The sequence below is a fragment of the Rhamphochromis sp. 'chilingali' genome (assembly GCF_963969265.1).
Source record: "Rhamphochromis sp. 'chilingali' genome assembly, chromosome: 19".
NCBI classification, from domain to species: domain Eukaryota; kingdom Metazoa; phylum Chordata; class Actinopteri; order Cichliformes; family Cichlidae; genus Rhamphochromis; species Rhamphochromis sp. 'chilingali'.
Genome location: NC_137946.1, coordinates 28661421 through 28682757, shown reverse-complemented (window position 1 = coordinate 28682757; position 21337 = coordinate 28661421). Strand labels below are relative to the sequence as shown.

Genomic DNA, 21337 nt, shown 5'->3' with positions numbered 1-21337 from the left:
TCTCTGTGTTGAAGTCATTAGACAGCTACAGGCACCAGTGACAGGATAATGATAAATGTTAAAGCTCAGAGTTATAATGGCTCAAGAAGACAAAGAGAGTCATCAAGGCACAAATCTGACTCACGAATGACTCAGAAAGGGAAATGCTGGTCTAATATTTAATGCTTTTGCTCTGTGACCTTACCTCAAAGCTGTTAAAAGTATCATATTCCTAATCAGTCAGAAATAAAACTGTATTTATTATGCAAAAGTGAGTACATTACAGATCAAAAAAAGAAAGAAATGAGTGCAGATGAAAACTACTGATACCCAGCTTGTTTTCTTTTTATTCCAAAGAGGTTGTTGGTAAAGATTAAATCCATCCATCTGTGTTGCTGCCTCTATGAAACAATCTGTCTCAAATCTTAACCATTAAATTTTGTGACAGCCAAACAACTGTACCAGCTCCACTCCCAACTGTTTCTGATTTCATTTCCAGAGCTGCCCCAGTCGGAGCACATCAGCGTTGCCGACGCCACGTGGGTGGCCCTTAACGTGGTGTCAGGAGGTAGCAACACATCCACTTCACAACCCATAGGAGTCACCAAAATCGCTAAATCAGTCATCGCACCACTGGCCGACCACAACATTTCTGTTTTCATGCTGTCGACGTATCAGACGGACTTCATCCTGGTGAGTGTGAATATTGTTCATGTCAAGGTTCTGTGTGTGAATGGTGTGGGTCTCGACAGCCACGTGATGCTCTCAAAAAAATGACTCGACACACGGCTCGAGGGGCTGGAGTTATCCCAATTGACATCAACCAATACCATAGGATTAAAAAATGGGTGTAGTCTCTGAGAAAGGTTGGCACAGAAGCCCCTTAAATATCCTTTCTAATAACCAGCAGGGGGCGTTTTGCACAACAATTTATGACCTCGAAACTAGTTTTGCACTATGGTTTCATGTAGAGTACAATAGACAATATGTTTTTGGGGTGAGGCTTCTGTCAGTTTCACAATTAGATCTTCCCTTCATTCTTCCACACTATCTTTTGTCCTGTCTCCCTCCCCCTCACTCCCCACTGGTTGCAGCAGCCTCCCCTTCCTGAGCCTGATTCTTCCGGAGGTTTCTTCCTGTTAAAAGGGAGTTTTTTCTTCCCACTGTCAACAAGTGACTGTTAATAGAGGGTGGTCTGGTTCTCTCTGCAGTAGTGTAGAGGTTTACCTTACATTTTAAAGCGCCTTGAGCAGAGTTTTGCTGTGACTTGGCGCCTAATAAATAAAATTGAACAGAAATCAAGAACCAAGATGGTGATGCCAAGTCCAAGTTGAGACTTTAAAGTGGGACTTTACAAACCCATGACATCATGGTAGCCCATCTTTTGTATATAGTTGTTGGATGAGAGGCAATACACAGCTGTATACACTGAACAGGCCATCACTCCATCACATGCTGAGCTAAATCAGAAGTAAACTGTTTGTAGTACCATCCTCTGATCTCACAGGTATTTTAATGGCGATAAGTAGAAAAACAGCACTAGCAACTGCTGCAGTGAGAGCCGCCTCTCCGCTGCTTATTTGCATGCTCAGTGGGAACCACTGGGATGCATTTTAATTGATATGAATCCAGACTGTGCTTCAGGTATCATGACAGCACTTGACCTCACACAGCCCCCCTCCCCCGTCTGTCAGAGTGAACTGAAAGTGCAGTTTCTTTTTCAGTTCTGTTTAGTAAAGATGATTGTGTGTTATGAGCCAACAGTTGATCTGCTTCTTAGCATGCTCAGTGTGTTGCATTATTTGTCTTTTATGCAACTCCTGGCAGCACAGTTGTTTACATCTACAGTGCCTGATATGAAAAAGCAATAACCTTGGATATAGTGTACCTTGCACGGCCCCACTTCTTTTGATTTAGGATGAAATCCTTTCTCATGCCTTTTTGGCTACAGGGAGTCTTTTTTCCTTTCTTTTTTTATTGCCTTGCATTAATGGAAAAACAAGGCCTGCTGACCAGCTTCAGCATGTTCATGAAAATGGAAAAAAAAACAAAAAACCTGTGCTGATGTTGATAATCTGTTACATAAAGGGGATCAGCAGATCAGCCTCTTGCTGGAATTTAAGGTATCATACTCGGGGCATGCTTCCTGTCTCGACACAGGCTCCTTCCCACTGTCCTAATTGTTGGTATATAAGATGAAAAGAGGTAAAGAAAACGTCCAACACTGACCTTGTCATCCACACCCACAAGCCATCTCCTACCTTCATTTCACTCTGTGTTTCATTGCATTACTGAATCCCTCAGCAGGCCAAAAGACAAACCAGCTTAAGATGTTTTATTTTTTCACTGCTATGATCTTTTGTGTTACATAAAGCGGTAAAGCCTGACCCAAATGTTGAATACACCCATTTCAACAGAGCAACAAGCATCCTGACTGAGTCAGTCTGCTCAGATCTGCCACACACACCAGCTTCTCAGGAGCAACAATTACAAGAGCGACAGCTAATACGCCAATTAAATTCGTGCTGCCACCCTTCCCACCTTAAACAGAGATCAGCTTAGTTTTAATTAGAGACAGCAAAGTTAAAGAAATATAAATATTAATTGCTTCATTACCATAATAATTTTGGTGGCTTTTTCTCTACCCCTGCTGTCAGCAATTAGTTTCTAAGAAATCTGGAAAACTAATTTCCTTGAAATTTGCTGTGAAAAGTTCTGGCTCCCCGAGGTCTTCTTGACCCTTTCAACTTAATCTTCCAATTCTCCACAATACTCCACAATACATATCAAAGCCACATGCTCGTGAACCCCGCTCTTAATGCAATTACACAAGGACCAAAAAATGCAAAATGCATTTGAGTGAGTCATATCATGATGATCTGATTAGACTGTAACAATAATCATCTTAAATGCATTGGCTCATGGCCAGTTCTCGCTTTTCATGTCTTTCTTGGTCTGTTTGCGTTTCAATTTGCTTTGTTTTCCACTTCTAACCGTTGTATGCTCCTTTGCTTTATGTTGCACATGTTTACCTTCGTGTATGAAAAGAGCTCAACAAATAAACCTGCTTTGACATATTGCTCAGCCCTAATGATGCAGGACGGCATGGTTGGCATAAGAGGCAAAGATCCATGTTCCATTTTGTCCGCCCATGCTAATACTCAGAACTAAAGGCTGTGTTTAAAGCAAAGAATGCAGCTTTACTGTCTTCTCTGCTCCTCCTCAGAACATATAAATCTGGCTGAATATGAACAGCCCAATCCCATTTTCTGCTCATTATCAAAAGCCATTTTGTAGGAAGTCATTAAAAGCAAATGTAGATTAGGCAAGCAAGAGAGTGGGCACACTGAAAATAAATGAAAGCATTTCATTAGAAAAAAGCTCGGGCTAGGAGAATAAGAGTGGGATTTCCCATCAAACGATTTCTCTGAAAATTCATCGACATTTCTTTCCTGTTACATATTCAGCATTTACTCTTGACCTCTGAACTCGTTCATGTTGCCGTCCCCAGGTTCGAGAGCGAGACCTCCCGATGGTCATGCACACTCTGTCTTCCGAATTCACTTTGTTTCGAGTGGTCAACGGGGAGACTGTTGCTGCTCACAATCTGGGGGTGACCAATGGCTTTGTGAAACCAAAACTAGGTAAGAGTTAACAAAATAATTCAATATTTCTGTCTAGAGAAAAGCTTAATGCTTTCACCCTGCCTTTAACAGCCTTTAATGTGGACTGACATTTCAATATTTCTGCCAACTTGAGGGGATCCATGGCCAATACTTGGGCCAAGACGTCCAGGTTACTGGTCATTGTTTATTAACACGGATCCATTTTTAAAAAGCCAAATTGTCGCCACTGTGTGGTTTTGAGATTACATCTGCACAAATGCAATCTGCAATGCGATTGGACGATAGTGTATTGATACTGAGATCTCTGTAATCGGAAATGGGTTTTGCAAAGCACTTACAAAATGTTTTCAGACTTGTTTCTTCAACGTAATAATCTCTGCATATTAATTTGTGCTGTTTCACAGACATTAAAGTGGACCCATTATGTTAATTTCCAGCTCCTTTTTTTTTTCTTGGAATCTATTAAAGTATCTCTTTAAAACAAACCTTATATAGTACAACCTCAGTTCATTCAAGCCATTATGACTCCGTTCTTTCTCCCTTTGAGACCACTTTCTTTCGATTGGCTGCCCCTCGTGCACAGAATGTTAAAACAGCAGGTGGGTGGGGCTTCTGTGCTCACACCCACAGATCACCATATTAACATCCGCTCTCAGTGGCTCAGTGGTTAAGTGTTTACTGCACGCTGAAGCCTGTCCTTGTGGCCCACATTTACAGTATTTAATATGAGCATCAACGACTGGAACAGCATGTATGTAATATAATATAATCTGGCCCCCTTTAAGACTAGTCCTGGATTAAAAGAAAATTTAAATGTTTCCACTACAGGAAATGGGATATAAAATCTATAAAATGGGATTAAAATGTAATTATGCTTGTTTCTCAGCCCTGAAATAATAATACATTTGTTGTGGATTTGTTTTTATTACGGGTGAGATGCTTACATTTTAAGTTTATATATAAATAAATGCGTAAACTTTTTCAGCATTGTTTAAATATAAAATGTGCAAACATATACATCAAATTGTGTCTAATTAACCTTAATGTTTAAAGGTTTATTTATGATTGTAGAAACGGCTGTTGGATAATCTCCACTAAAGCTCCACTTAAGTGCACTGTGGTGCTTTCAATTACACAGCACACAGTCTTTATTGCTGTTCATACAATTTGTGTTTTGTTCCTGTTGGTGTACAAGCTGAGCTTGAAAGCTCCTTCTTAATGTTGGCAAATGCAGTTTTCAAGCTCACTTTTTCACCCAGTACAGACAAGGGAAGTCTAAGCTCAGATGAATGGAAAAAGGATGATCAGAAAATGTATTGCCATGTAGTCTTTTATGTATTATCATGTATTATCTTTTTCAGTGCCCCGTCCTATCATTCACCCCTTATCCAGTCCCAGCAACATGTTCTGTGTGACCAGCCTGGACCCAGACACACTGCCCTCTGTGGCCACTCTGCTCATGGACGTCATGTTTTACTCTGGAGGGTAAAACATTTTATTACTTCATTAAGGCCCTGAAGGCCTTTTGCATGTTTTGCATGTTGCCAGGATTCCACTCAATCACTGAGAACATTAGGACAGCATCTCTTTATAGTCTATTAATCAAATATAGGATGTTACTTAAAAGGGATAAAACAGAAATTTAGCTCATTAAGAGAAGTTTGGCCACAGTGGAAAGTAGTATTCAGTTTTTTTGTTATCTAATTATCTAAGTTAATCTAAAGTTATCTGATGTCTTCTGCTGGAGCCTTGTCAAGTCTGAAAAATTATCTTTACTGCCTTGAATTATATAAAAGGGTAAAATTCAGGAAAGCTTATTTTCTCGAGAATAGAAGACTATTTTCACTTTCATTTCCTAGACAAGGAAGGAAAAATTAGGAGATGCTAAATGGTGGCATTTTGGGAAAATGTTCTGGAGCTCAGCCCACACATGAGGCTCAGTGTCAGAATGTGTTGACCTGTGATGCATCAATTTGAACCCTTCTTTCATCTTTTATATTTTTCACACATTAATCATCTTCGTGTAAGTGCAGCACCAGAGCGTAAGACTAACCCCACACAATAATGAGAGAATAGTGTAAAATGATTCCATCCATTGTGTGTTAGTCTGCATAATTTGAGGGTTGTTTTTTATACATATATGTTGTGTGCAGTAATACTTTAATTAGAGACCTTTTTGGTCCTGTCAAAGCAGGCATTAACAATGACTGCTTTATTCCACTTAAATGAGGCAATTTTAAGGCCTTTCAAGGTGTTTTGTGTTCGTTCACTGAAATGGCTCACTAGGATACTTTAGAAATGTAAATTACAGCACTTTTTCAATGGGCATTTTCTTATTTTCTGGCTTTTGACAGTCAAAACACCTGCTGTGAAATAGCTCTATAAACTAAAGGGGGGAAAAAAGGAAGTCCCAGTCCACGTTGTTGCACTGCCACCATCTCTGATTATTAAATCAGTGTTGGTGTGGCTTCTCTGAGTTGAAAGTCCAGCTTGACAGGGCAATCAAATTGAAATTCTAGCTTCCGATTTCAAATGGAATATGCCATAAAGTTTTTTTAAAAAAGCAAGAAAATATAGGATTTGTTTTCCTCCTTAGAAACAAGATCGAGAGGTACTCAGATTCCCATACTTGGGGCAGCAACTCCTCACTGACCCAGATTGGATATTCCACACTTTGGACATTTAGTGATTTTTCGCCGCTCGACTGAAGGGCCTTTATCACAGGCCCCGCCCACTTAATGTCTCTAGCTGTAGTTGCTTGAAGATGTCAAATGTCTTCCACTTTCTATGGTCTCTGATGGACACATTCGAGCGAATCGCTTCCAGTGTGTACATTGTTTAACAGATAGCAGTTCTATGACCTCATCAACTCTCACTGTTAGCATTGTTAGGGAACCCAAGGACAACATTGCACACAGGCACGGACTTCAAAATCTTCCTTTTTTTTAAATGGAAAACCCTGAGTTCTTCAAACAGAAACCAGAGAGAAATTAATCAAAGTGTCACAGGTCCAATCAAAAACTGTATTGTTTTTGTCTTTGCCAGGCAAAAAGAGTCTGGAGCATCCAGTGAAGACTCAAACCACATCCGCTTCTTCTCCTTCTCCCTGATCGAGGGCTACATCTCTCTGGTCATGGATGAACAGACCACACAAAGGTAGAAGAAAAACACCCACCACTCAACATTTCATGTGCACTGCTGTTGTGTAATTAACTACACTTGTTCTTTCAAGGTTTTGTTGTCTGTTAATCCCCACTAAAAGGACAGCTTGTATTCATGCAGGGGAGTGCGTTTCTGATTGTTGTTTGAGGTGGTGATTAGTTTGTTGCTAGGCAATAAGCAGAGCTATCGGGTGTATTGCACATAAGTCACAGTGGGTTTCAGTCTGACTCATCTACTCCCTTAGTTTCTAACAGTGTACACTAATTAAGCAGGAGGGCCATCAAGGAACTTGAGCAGCTGCAGGTCCCACATGGTTTCTCCTGTGTTAGCATCTGATCAAAGGCTGCCAATGAATAAAAAAAGGTCCGCATTATATTGGTTAGTAACCTCTTCAATCCATGTGGAAGTAAAATAACAACTGGAGTGAACTTGAATTGTTAAGTTTAGATTTTGTTTCTGCAGCATGTAGGTCAGCAATGTCCCTACGTTTTATGTAAGACCGAATGTGTTGCCTTAAAGGGATGGGTCACCCAAATTACTCTGCCTTACAATGGCTCTTTTCTTCAGTGCAGCGGGGTGCACAGCAGAAACAGACTTTAGCTGTTTTTGCACTGTGCTGAGTGGCTAGTGGCTTCTTCTGATGCACCTTTATCTGCTAACCATGCCTGGTGCCATAATTTGTTAAGTAAAGCAAAAAAAGGTCAAATAAAGCCACTCTTGGAAAACATTTAAAGATGACAGAGTTAATGAAATACTGGAACTGAATGATTTAATACTGTGTTTATGTCTTATTATTGGTAACAATTCAGAAATATAGAAATTGTATGACCACACTTGTGTTGCATAAGTGAGTAACTTAACCAGCCTTTATGTGGTACAATTGTATTTTAATAAATACTGAAGCTAATATAATTGTTCTGTTTTTTTTTTTTTTTTCTTCCAGGTTTCCAAACAATGTACTTTTTACCAGTGCCTCTGGTGAGCTTTGGAAAATGGTTCGAATTGGAGGGCAACCTTTAGGATTTGGTGAGTATTTTTGTTGCTGTAGTAATGGATAGAAGCAGGCCACATGCTACTACAGATTGATGCCAACAAAGCACATGTTCAAGTATCAAGATCAGCGTTGTCAGAACTGGTTTGACAACCATCCCAGTGTGTAGTTAACAGTCTTTAGCATTAAAAAGGTGGTTCACTTTTTACCAGGGTAGATTGCCATACTAACTGCAGGTTATACCTGAGATAAAAGATTAACAGGTATGAAACCACCACTGAAAACTGTGTCACTGTTCCTGGAAGATCTAAAGTCTTTATCTAACCCTAAACAGACAATAAAAAAAGACTATTTCCAGGAACTTTTTCCTGTTGCCTTTAATGTATGATCCTAAAACAAGACACCTATTTGTACTTGTAGGTTAAACCTATGTTTAAATTATATTTTTTGTATTCATTTCTTTTTTGCTGTGAGACCATTAAACACCAGGGCAGCAGGTGAAAGTACAAAACTGCACCTGTCTTACACACACCTGAAATTTCATGGAGTAGTAATAATCTGTCAGATTCCCCCCGTGCATAATGCTGCGATACTGAGAAGTCTGTGAACTTACAGTTATTTGTATTTTTGTCGGCTTTCCTTCCTGGCTTCAAATAAATGAAATTTTATTATTGCTGACCAAATATGTGGGTGTAATCCTATAGTTTTCCTCCCAGACACACTCAGACTGCTGAGACAAATCTGCAGCAGCTGTGTTGTTTTATAGTTTTCCTTTGTAAAGTCGGTAGACCTTCTCATTTTTCTGTTTGGTTAGAGGCTTATGTTAGTTGATAACCACCTTCATATAACAGCTTACCTGAGCATCAATAATCAGGCTAAGTGAAGCCTTAGCAGACAAAAAAAAAGGCCAGAATTTCACAAGAAGACCTCAGACCTGGCTGCTCTAATCAGGATAATAAGTGTTATCATGATTAATGTGTATTGTATTTATCAACATGCTTTAATGAGTTGTAGAGTGGTTGTGGGGCCTGTTGAGAGGTTAAAGAGTGTGTTTTTAATGGTCTGCAGATGAGTGCGGCATCGTGGCTCAGATATCAGAACCGCTGGCGACGGCTGACATTCCAGCTTACTACATTAGCACCTTCAAGTTTGACCACGCCCTGGTAAGAAACAGTTTCTACTGCATATGTTTGGTTTGTAATCAACTTGTTTGTAATTGTTGGGCTGTTTGGTTAGTCTAACCAGTTCATGACACCATGATAGACTGTATATAAAAGATGGACATGCATAGCACATCTGGGTCTGTAGAGTGAAGCCAGTGCAAAGGTGTCTTTAAACTTGCATTCTTTCCAGTGGCCAACAGGGGGTCGCTTGTCTAATTTGTATAGAAGTCTTTGGGAAAATGGCTTTGTGACTCCAGTAAACTCTTTCTTATTGACTTAACCCTCATAATGTCCTCCCGATTTGCATACAATGTGAGCCATCAGGGGTCAAAAGTGTCCCCACTTCATTTGACTGTTTTTTAAAGTATAAAGTATAAATTGTCAATCAATTCAGTGTTACACCTTAGTTTTACTTAAGACCAACACATTAAAACAAAATTTACCCAACATTTTACATTTTAGGGCCACCAGACCTTGTTTACAAAAAATACACCCTGTTTTTTAGCGAAAATAAAACAAGAAAATTAAATATTTAATTAAATTAAATATTTAAAAAAAAAATTTTTTTTTTTAAAAATTCTCACTAAAGTTCAACATACAGAGTGCTGTATGTTGAACTTTAGTGAGAATTCTTTTTTTGAACCATTTATAAATTTTAAATGGCAGCACATAATCACACCTGTGGTCCTCAGGGCTCAAAAATGACCCCGTTTGCTTTGAAGCAACAAGTATAAAATATCATCCATCTCTGTGTTTCAAGGTTTTATTCAACTTTATTCCAACTCATTGCCTGACAGTTTTCTATATTTTGGCATGGTAGGAGGGCATGAGTCTGAGTGAAGGCAAACTTTCATGAGGACAAAGGCGTGTCCATATTTGACCCAAGTGCAGGAGGAAGCTCAGGTTTATTCCTCTGCACTGGTCCCATCATGGACAGCATTCTTTCTGCAGTTGCAGGCCAAGGGGCATATACAGTAAACAAGCTGTTACAGGTGATTGTTTTCTTTTGGAAACCTGCAATGTTAGGGACAACTCGTGTCCTGACTGCAGGACAGACGGTTTGCCATCGCACACGAGCATGTTCCATGTACAGCTGGACCTGCATCACATGCTGCCCATGTTTTTGTCTCAAAGTTCCCTGGTTTACTTGGATGTTCTGTTGGAGGGGACAGAGTCCTCTGAAGGGGACTTGGTGCTCATACAGTCACATCAGTACCAGGATCTTACATCACAGCAGGAGGAACACCCACTTGTGTTTCAAGTCAAGTCAACACCAACACACATCATACACCTCAAATGGGAGCACGTTTGTGTCATGAACGACGATCATCTATTGTGTCTTTATCAAGAAATTATGTCCTTTTTGTGCTTCTATGATTAATCTTGTGTCAGCATGAAAACTTCTCTACCAGACTCAGGATGTCATAAACTGGCCGTAGCGACTCTACTGGATGCACGGCAGTAAGAATCAACACACCCACATATGCCTACAGCTGCATTCGGTCCATTTTTCTTCCTCTCTTGTTGTCCCTCCTTGTTCATCATTGAGTTGGCTGTAGAGCAGGTCATCTGCTAATTGGATGGTTGTTGGTTCAATCTCTGTGTGCTCTAGTCTGGAGTTCTTACCAAGGTGTCCTTGGGCAAGTTACTGAACCCCAACTTGGTCTCTGATGCATCCATTGGCATGTGAACGTTAAAAAGCAGAATACAAGCAGAATACACTGTGTATAATGCTTTCAGTACTCGAGTAGAAAAGCCACTGAAGGAGTATGGGACCTGGCACATGTGCTTGGACTGTGGTAGATCATCTTTCTCTGAGGCACATGAGAGAGTCAGGCATCGTCTGTCACTGGGAAGGTTAGAAGACCAGATCAGTGTTTCCTCACGTTACTGCAAATATTCCTCTGTCTCAGCTGATTCCTCTTTCCTGCTTGATTCTTTGTCTTCATCATAATTGAAATGGATGATGTGTAGTCCTCTGACACATCTTCTATTTCAGTTTCACATTCTGAAAATTCAAGAAACTTCAAGAAGCCCAGTCACTTTCTCTCCAAGCTCCTCAGACTACCATGTCCTGGATGCCTGAGAACCTACTTGAACATAGTTCAGATTCTTCATCACTTTTCTTCACTTCATAGCCTTCTTCCACTTCTGCAGGTGGCTGATGTGCTTTTTCAGAGAAAGGGTAGCATGTGCTCTAAATATTGACAATATTTTCTATATCTTCTAACCCTGGATCTTCCTGAACATTGATTCTCCCTCCTCATTATACTAGAGGACAATATGTGCTTTGTCCTACTGGTCATTGCTTTGCACAACATGGTAAAAAAAAGTATGCTCATCAAAGTATGCAAATCTCCAGTGCAATGGAGGCTTTTGAGGATACTTTCTGTGTATGTATTATTGTAGAGTCTACCTTACAATACGAAACACTTTGATGCGGCTGTTGTTGTGATTTGGCGCTGTATAAATAAAATTTCATTGAATATAGAGCACCTGCCTCCTCATTGTGCTGCCTGTTGTGGTTGTTATGACCAGTGCTTGACCCCACACATCAGTGATCCAAGATCAAAGATGTTTGAAAACAGTATGGTGTGAAAATACGGCTCTTTGCAACACTTTGTACTTTGGGGTCATTTTTGTCCACGAGGACCACCAACGTTATAAAATTCAATAAAAACCACATAAATAAATCAAATTACTTGAAACTTATTCCAATCATTCATAGTATAGTAATGAATAACTTCTGTTATTTTCAGCCCATTTGATGAATAACAAATACATTTTTGATAGCAAAAGATTTCTTTAGAGGACAAAAATGACCCGTGGACCACACAAGGGTTAATTCACTAGTTTCAAGTCAAGATTTTTAGTTCTTGCTTTTCACTTCCAGAAAACCTTCAACTCAAGGCTTTAAGAAGACACTAGGCACTGATCGTAGCAACTACGTCCATCTTTTATATACAGTTTATGGCATCAGCATAGGCTCTAAGCAGCTGGAGAGAAACTGTTTCAGCTTTTTCAGATGTTTTTGGGGCCATCAAAAACAAATGAAAATACAATCAGAAAGTTCTAATCAGTTACTTTGCGTCTTCTTCAGGTTCCTGAAGAAAACATCCAAAGTGTCATTGGCGCACTGCGGACTGAGAGTGCTGCACAGTGAAGGAAGCTGGAGAAAGCGATGACGACTACCATCTCCAAAGTCATTTTGTTTAAAAAGTTTATCATGTCCAAAAAGTGCCAAGAGCTTGCTAGCGGACTACTGTGGGTCAACTCTGAAAGGAAGGACGGAGGGAGAGAGGAGGGTGACAGTGTGTTAGGGAAGCCTTTGTTACTCAACCATTTTCTTTACCCCCCCAACTACTCTTTGCCTTCCTTCGTGCCCAAGTCCCCTCCACCTCCACGCTCTGGTAGTTTTTGCATTAGTTTACCAAACTGTCTCTTTTCTTCTCTAAAGCTGCTTCTTCCCACTCCCTGACCCTCCTGAGCACCCTACTGTATTAGTTACATAATTCCTCTCATGGAAAGATGACGAATGTACTCTCAAAGCAAAATAATTATTATATATAGTTATCAAATTCTCCTTTTTTGTTTGCTTTGTTTTTCCACAGGTCATTTTTCTCAGTGCCAACATGTATGAATGCCTAAACCGATGCCTTTGTCTAAAATACTGCACATGTGCAATTGAAGGAGACAGCCAGCGTTGGCGCTTGTTTTTGCTTTTTAGTCATCGTTGAACGTGTTTTAATCATCGATCTGACTATTGAAGTCCCCCAGACTTAAAATCAGTCTGGCGAAACGTGAAGTGAATCATTTTTTTTGTGCATTTAATAAGTTACATCCATGCACACTGTGAGCAATATGATCGACGGGCCAATCAGGATCCGTAGATTTGATTATTTTCAGCGATTTGGCTGATAGGCGTCATTTTTGTGAGAGGTTGTTGATTTATTTGATTTTGGATAGGATATAGAAAGTTCCCAGTTGACGTATTCTTAATAACTTCTCCCACAGTGTCACAATCAGTTCAAAACGTCTCTGAGCCATTCCCATCAGCCTCTTCTGCACACTGTTTGTTACCTGAAATGGTCAACATGGTGCTCATTAGACCTCTGAAACACTATCACGTGAGCATTACAACCACTCCCACACTAACCACTATGTGCCAAATTTAGGGTCAGTTTGCCACAAAATTAAATTTAAGTCTGTACCGTCTTGTGAGGGTTTTAAATTAGCTCTAAATTGTTATTTCTCTTTGTTCATATTGTGTCAGTTAATCTAATTTAAAACATAAAAATTGCACACTGAAATCAATCTGGGTTTTCCTTTTTTTATGGAGGGTCGAAAAGTGTTGATTAAAAACTCCATCCAGCCATTCTCTTCCACTTATCCTCCTCATCTTTCAAACTGAGTGAGTATTAATCAGTGGACGTGAAGAAACTGATTTTAATTGGTTTAGTTTGTATTAAAAAAAAATAAGAATACAAATTTAAAAATGCAAAAAATAGCCATTAAAAAGTGTAAAGCTGGGCATACACTGTGATTTTTGGCCCATTTTGAGACTATTTTTCACTCGTGCGACCGTCTTGGGGATCGGCCTGAGTTTAGCCTTAATCCTGTGTCGTGGATTGTGTAGTATACCTGAGAAGCGATTAACACCTCACTTCATGTTACCAAGCTAAAGGTCACGTCAGAGCATCCTGACCTATGAATTTCTAACCTCTGCGATTCAGTCACACAGTTTGAGCGCAAGCTGAATAACGCTACTGAAAGAAATCGCACAGTGTATGCCCAGCTTTAGTAAAATACTCAGTGCAGATCTATACCAGGCACATAAAATTTCAAATTACCTTTACAATCTTCCTCGTACCCAGAAATATATCTGAAACTCCAACTGATATTGATTCGATTGATGGATTAAAAAAAAACCAAAAAAAAAAAAACGAAACCCCGAAGATAATCTTTTGAGGTGGATTCGTGATCCCACCACATCGCATTAACTTTACAATGCAGGTCTGTGTTCAAAAGTATGAAAGTAGAGGCTGCGGGGGGACAGGAGGGAGCGGCTAGCTCCACCCTGTCAATACTTCAAATAAGCGCGTACCAACAACACTGAACACGGTAAAAATAACAGAAGTTCCTCCACGAGCATCTGTCTCATTTAAAGAAACCGTTCACTACTAAATAGTTGCTTTTGATGGCAATCGTACCAACAGCATGACCCGTTTTCCAACCTTGTACTGCCAAAAACTCATGTTTGAGAGCAATTACGCCGACACTTTCCAGTGACCGTGTTGCTCACAGTGTGCATTGGAGTGAGAAACGCTGAAAAGATTTGCATCGACACTAGTAATAAATTACTGAGCCACTTCCATGAGCTAGAATAATGTCAGTGCAAGTGTGCTAACATAAGCTACGGTTCACACAGGGGAAGGAAGGTTACACTCCGAGCCCTGGTGTCCATTTTGGTCTTGAAGCTGCCCCTCTCCTACTCCAGTCTGCACTTTAATGCAGGTCCCACCCCCACAGACCTGCTGTACTGATGTGAACCCAGAGAGGGCTCTTTTCTTTAGCTAGATCTTGTCCACATGGAACGATTTCTGTTGGTATTAACCGTTGGTGATGATGTTTTTCTTCCTTTTTGTTTTCTTCTCTTCACACCACCTTCCACCTATCTGCAGCCCTCTCCTCTGATCACATTTGATTAGTAGATAATCTGTATTTATCAGTGTTAAAACATGAGGAAGGTGTTATTTCTTCTGATTGCATTTCAAAGAGAAAGCCTTTCATTTTGAAGCTTCTTTTGTGGGGAGGGGAATAAATGAAAAAAAAATAAACTATCTGTTTTTTGAGCTGCTTGCGTGTTCACTTTTCACCCATGTGTCATTTTACTGTATTTACTTACCGACAGAGGGGCTGTGTACTCGAAGCAATAAACTAGTGATGTCGCCTCCCAATCTTGCCTTCAGAGCTCCAGTTTAGCTGTGAATGAGACATTTTTTTAACACAAAAATGTATGAAGTGTAGCAGCCATGGATGAATTAAATTAGTGGATATCACATCCCCACTTGACGATGCTAAAGATCCGTGATGACATGCTGAGTCATCCCCCAGGTCTTGCACTCTTCACCTCTGAGTCAGGCTGGCTGGTGGCAGTTGACTCTTATCTGCCAACTTAACTGCCCTGTTAGCATTAGTCACTGAGTGGTGGTAGCTAATGCCAAGAGGGGACAAATTTTGTCTTCATTGCAGTATTTATTTATTTTGCTTTGCATTTTAATGAGTACTAAAATGAAGATAAAATTGCGTGTTCAACTCTCAGGGGTGCAGTTTCTTTGCATGATAAGGACCAGCATGAGGGCTGCCACAACTATGGGATTATCCACACTAGGAGAGCGCTGACTAAGCCCAAAGCACATGCGACATGTCCCCATGCTGGCAAAGATGGCTTTTGCACAGCATTACACACTCCTCTCCAAGTTTAGCAGTTTCGACAAAGGTTGAAGAATGGTCAAAAACCACCTGCCCATCTTCCCCGATTTGGTCTTTGAGCTAACGGCTTCATGTAGCAAAACCACTGTCTATCCATGTCACTGTACAGCACATAGACAGTACAGTGGAGGCTGGCTTAGACAACCCACCGCCTGTGGAGCCATTCCACAACCATGGAGTAGATGGCCACTCAGCACTTCCGACAAGCACCGCAGATTTTAAGCAACTTAGCTGGAGATAAAGGGCTCAGGCAGATAACTGCAGATGCAATGAGCTCGGTCACTGGGCTGCAGATGTACCAGATGATGTGCCTGGCAGAGAATTAGTCACTGGTTGGTTCCCCCAGGCAGCCAACTGGACCTAGCAGTGCCATCTCTGGCGGTGTGTGCTCCAGTCATTGAGATGAGAGCCTCCAAGTCAAGTTCTACACTAGCTGACCAGGACCAGAGTCCAGCTACAGGCCTTCACAGAGACCAGATGCCTAGAAAGAAGAAGCCTTAATCCACCTACGTTTTGTTCAGCATACACAAATGCTCCTTCATTGCAACTGTTAAGTCTGGGTGCATTAAAGGCTCTGACGACAAACAGACTTTCATGCCATTTGTCATTGTTCTGCTCCAATAAGAGTGCTTCCAACAAGCTGTGTGACTGTACATATTTCCTTGTGCAAATCAATACAAAATATCTACATTCAAACAATTGCAAATCATCAGTCTGCAGGTCACATAAACCAGATCAGGCAGGTGATGTCTTTCTCCACAGACACATGGGAGGTTAACGGTGCCTCACCTACAGTGCTACAAGTTAGCTGACTGCCTGCTCACCTCGGTGGCACGCTTGTGCCCTCTTTCTGTGAGTGGCTGCAGGTCACCAGTTAGCATAGAGCACCAACAGTTTTTCTTTGCTTCAGGGTTTCAGAGCATATTCCTCGAGGGGAATGGTAATCTCATGGACCCCTTATAAAGGGGTTCCTGTGAGGGATATTCATGATGCATGTAGTTGGTCATCACTGCATGCTTTTGTTTGGTTCAGTCTGCTGGACACGACGGCTCCTTCAGTGGTTAATTCGATCCTTTCTCCTGGGTCTGCCACGCTGCTCTATGGGGAGCGTGTAAATGTCTCTTACTGCAGGAGCTGTACAGAATGACCAGACTGAAAGGGAACAATGTGTTATGACTATAACTTCTTATGTGTGAAAAACTAAGTACTTCCTATGAATCAGTAGCTTCTAGAATCACTAGCTTTTATTTTTGCACCGCTGGCACTGCTGCGTGTAATCTGAAAAACAAACATCGTGCAGACCAGAAGTGAAAGACGTCAGTCGTGTGCCTGCAATGACCCGCCAAGCGCAAACAGCAGCAGTGATGCTATCGAGATTTTCATCAACAGTCTTTGTTGCATCATTACGACAGCGCTCCAGCAGGGGTTTGTTTTCCACTGGTGAAAAGACGATTTTCAAACCCTCTCTGGGGTGTGACACACTCTGAGGGTTAATAAATATATATTTTAAAAAATAAAGATCGGTGTTAGTTTGCATTTGAAAATGAACATTTATTCCAGCAACTCTGAAGATCATTATAATCCTAGACTATGAGTCATAATGGTTTTTGTAACTCCATGATCCTTTATGATCTGCTATCTCAGAAAATGTCTTCAGAGAAGACAATTTGGGATGTTTTTTAATGTTTTTGGCAATGTTTCGGCCCTTTTCTCAAAAGTAAAACTTTCTTTCTTTACTTCTTTGTAAGAAGGAAAGTTAGGACAGATTCTGTGAAATATGCCTGTACATTTATGCCCCCCAGAGCATGAAATGTAGTCACTTTGGATTCTTACTTCTAGCTTCACATTTCTATAACTAATTTCTGATGTCAGGAAAGTCAGTCTAGTACAGATAGCCCAACACCTAAATCTCTATGTAGAGAGTAAAAGGTTACAGACCACAACAAAACACCAAAACGTGCCATTTTGAGTAGCAGTACTGGAAGATTTCCTCTGAAAATTCCCACTTTTGTGGAGAATATACGGAGAAGGGAAAAATGGCAAGATTTTACAGGCTTACACGTGTAGGCAGCTCAAAGGTGCCAAAGCCTACAGGTTGTCAAATGGTCACAGTATCGTAGGCTGTACACATGACGTAGCGCACAAAGCTAACATCCGCTGTGACATCAGAAGGGTGCACGCATTCCGTTCAAAGCCAAATATCTCCATCTTTTATGTACAGTCTTCAGGTTACATCTAATGTTTGTTATCAGCTCATCACGAGCCATTAGCTGCTGGTCACATGAGAGACTTAAGCTACACAAAAGAAAGATATAAGCCCAAGGCTCAAGTGTTCCCGCCTAATCTGAGCCAGTGTAGGGAAAACCTCATCATGAGCTGCTATTTAGGTGGATCAACATTACTGACACTAATAAGTGTTTATAAAGTTATAAAACAAAGGCAGTTTTCTCACTGATTTCTATAAGAAATGGACTTCTTTTTGCAACGGGAGCCTCCTACTGGCCATTTCAAAGAATGCACTTCCTCACTGGCTTTACTTTTCAGACCTGGAAACCTACATCCATCTTATATATACAGTCTGTGGCTAAAATCTTTTTTTTTTTTTTTTTTTTTTTTTTTCTTTTTTTTTAAAGTGCATTGCTCTCCTCTCACCCCACTCTTCCATTCTTTGAACTTGATGCTAGCCCACACAGGTGCTATAATGAATGATCTATAGATGAATGATCTGATTTAAATTAGAACTTAAACACAGAAAACACATTAGTGCACACCCTACCTTTCCCTTGGTCTCTGTCTTCCTTGCTGGGCTTTTTCTTCCACAATGCCCACGCTCCACTCCAGCCTGCAGAAAATGGACAGCAATTGACAGCAGGGAAGACTGCAGGTATATCAGTTGTCTGTATTATCTGACCTGAGTAAACAAAGCAGAGAACAGCCAGGCCCTTGTTGCTCTGCATGGGTGGGCCCCACACCACCACCACCTCCTCCTCTCCTCTACTTCAGCACACAGAAGGGGAGGAGAGCTCATCCAGCTGCAGAGACCCTCTCTGCAGAGCGGGGTTATAGGAGCAGACACAGTGTGTTAGTGTTTCCACTTATCATGATCATTTTACACCTTACATAATCTCACGCTGCTCGGCACGGCAGTTCACTGACATGCGGTGGAGACGCTTGCTCCTCAGCTCCCACTCACAAAGATTAAAATTGCAAGCTATAAGTCAAACAGAGGCATCTCAGTGCCGCTAATTGAAATGCATCACTTTCATTGTGCAGAGCTGCAAGGTCGCATGGTGGGAAATCTCCACCCACAGAAATGACAAATCTAAACTTTACGGGCGACACATTAACAGCAGTGAGTCAGTGCTTCATCTAGACCAGGCTGTAATGGCAACAACCACCACACATTTTCCTACGGGGCACTTGAATCACAACACACACACGGGTGTCACCTTACAGGGCTTCTGGGTAATAAAACCCAACATTTCTTTTACATTTCCCTGCAATATTGACCAACAAATCACACACTGTACTTTTTTCAATTGCAGAGATGTTTGTGGCATCTAGTTATCATGCATAAGACTGGATGTGGTTCATTATATACAGTGTCATGTGTCTTTTGAAGCCTCAAATTTGGTTAGGGTGAGGTTAGACTTGAAGGGCATGTGCAGAACACAGTGCAGCTTTCAGAAGGTAAAGAACCAGACACAAAAACATAGTTTTGGTTCAGCATCATCACAGATGTTAGTGCTGCACCTGGTAAATTGTTCATGACTAAGCAAACTTGTTTGGGATTGACCAAGTTAATCTCCATTATGCTGTCACCAACTGTGACTATAATCATGCGGACCCTTCTCACTGTTCCACAGGTGCATCTGTGAAATAATGCCTCCTCCTAAACGCCAGATATGGGTCAACTCATCACATAATTTGAATGGGATATTAAAAGTGGTGAATGAAGTTTTCCTCTCAGCCACGCAAACCAAAGCTTCTCCTGCACGTTCTCAAATCCTGCTCTGCAGACGGTCGCAGGTCGTACGTTTTATGCTCACTCTGTAATTTTGCGTAAATACATTTCCGGGCTCTTCAGAGGGCCGTCAAGTTGTCATAATGATGAATGGCCCAGAATACAAGAGCTCAGCAAAGAGAACAAAGCAAAGCAGTGCACATCGGGCTGACTTCAGCAATACTCCGTGTTCTGTGAGAATTAACGTGTCCATCATGTTGATATCAGGAAACCCGAGTTAGAGTCGAGGTTAAAAATCAGCTTAAAGAGCACGTGTGAGGAGTCGGATCAAATCAGGTAACAATTAATTTTATGGGTTCAATTCTTACAAGTCTTTCTTTCCTACCAATTCATCCGTTTTCTAAACCGAAGTTTGTTTCACTGTATAGAAAACAAAGATGTGCCATTTAACAGTCAGGTGAACGGATAAGATTGCACGACGATTAAAATTAGTCACAGTTTGCCAGTTGTTTTGATTACATTTTTAACACACAAAATTTAGTCTAGAACATGTGTTTGAAATACAGCCACAGTCATAGTTATTCTTTATGAGTCTGGGGTTTTATTGCTGTTATGCTTTAAGTAATAGATTTATTTTTAAATTAGTCAACATTCCAGCAATTAAACCTTTTAACTATTAGCTCTGCAGATTCAAACTTGATACAAATGTTACAATGTAAACTGGAGGTGGACCAATTAATCGCCGCCTCCTTTAGCTGGAATTACAGTCCTTTAAAATGTGTTCAATTCACTTTTATTTATATAGTCCCAAATAACTACAACAGTGCCCTTTATATTATAATACTTTTTAAACCCTTCAATATTAGAAAGAACCCCAAACAATGAGACGATCCCCTGTGAGCAAGGACTTGGCGACTGTGTGAAGGAAGAACTCCCTTTAAACAGGAAGAAACCTCAAAGAGAAACAGGCTCAGATAGGGGGGGGAGCAATCAGCTGGGGGTGAGGTAGGAAGGAAGGCAGCATGGGAGCATTTATCATTTATAAGTAAACAAGCAGCTGTTTCAGCTTCAATATTATCCTGACTCTTACATGTTTATATGATAGATGAATTGTTAAATGGGGGAGACTGCATACATGTTGAAAAGTGTGTTTCAGGAGCAGGTTGTGAGTGCATCCAATTTGTGACTCGTACCGTGATGATGAAACTTCCAGGCAGGAGGAAAAGAGGAAGTCAGAGAAGATTTGTGGATGTAGTGAAGGAAGACATGCAGTGCACTGGTGTCACAAATCTCAAACAGGATTTGTTTCTTCAAATTTAAGCTTATTGTAACTGATACTTCATCTGACGTGCACCTTCCTAAAAATGTAACCACACGTTGCATCCATTCAGTACAGTCCAAAAAAGGATGGATAAACTCAAAAACAGGAACTCGTCTGCCAACTTTAGGCAGCAAAATTGCAGAGCAATGTAGCCAGACCAAGCCAAAGTATAAACGCAGCATCAGCCACTCTGTAGGCTCAAGATAGGTTTTAATGCAGAATTATTTACCCAGCAGCAGCTGTATGTAGGGATGGGTATTGATAAGATTTTAACGATTCCGATTCCATTTTCGATTCTGTTTAACGATTCGATTCCTTATCGATTCTCTTATCGATTCTTTTTTTTTTTTTTTTTTAAAGGAGAACACTAAAGTCGATTAGCTTAGAACTTTGTTTTATATCTTCTCTTTGAACAAGATAGAAATTTAGGAGTAACATGGCCTTACAAACCCAACAGTGAGATCTTAAGAGATCCAGCCTACGGCTCTTCAATGGGGTGTCACAGGGTCCCCAGGAAAAAAAATGTATATGTAAAATAATAAAATAAATATTCTCCTGTAGCAATAACAAAGTTTAACATAAATTATTCTGTAGCAATTACACAAGAATATCCAGTAATGTCCCTGCCTACAATTAAAC

At 40.6% G+C, this 21337-nt stretch overlaps 1 protein-coding gene across 3 annotated transcripts in view; it reads left to right on the top strand.

Moving 5' to 3' along the window:
• castor2 (cytosolic arginine sensor for mTORC1 subunit 2) overlaps positions 1–13864 on the top strand; it is a 29080-nt gene extending 15216 nt beyond the window's left edge. For all 3 annotated transcript variants that reach the window (XM_080867158.1, XM_080867159.1, XM_080867157.1), the window contains 7 exons: positions 479–672; positions 3491–3623; positions 4967–5090; positions 6651–6761; positions 7711–7793; positions 8827–8921; positions 12022–13864. In XM_080867158.1, coding sequence (XP_080723284.1) covers positions 479–672; positions 3491–3623; positions 4967–5090; positions 6651–6761; positions 7711–7793; positions 8827–8921; positions 12022–12084 — 803 coding nt within the window. In that variant the 3' untranslated portion in view covers positions 12085–13864. The remainder of the gene's footprint in view (positions 1–478; positions 673–3490; positions 3624–4966; positions 5091–6650; positions 6762–7710; positions 7794–8826; positions 8922–12021) is intronic.
• The last annotated feature ends 7473 nt before the right edge of the window (positions 13865–21337 follow it).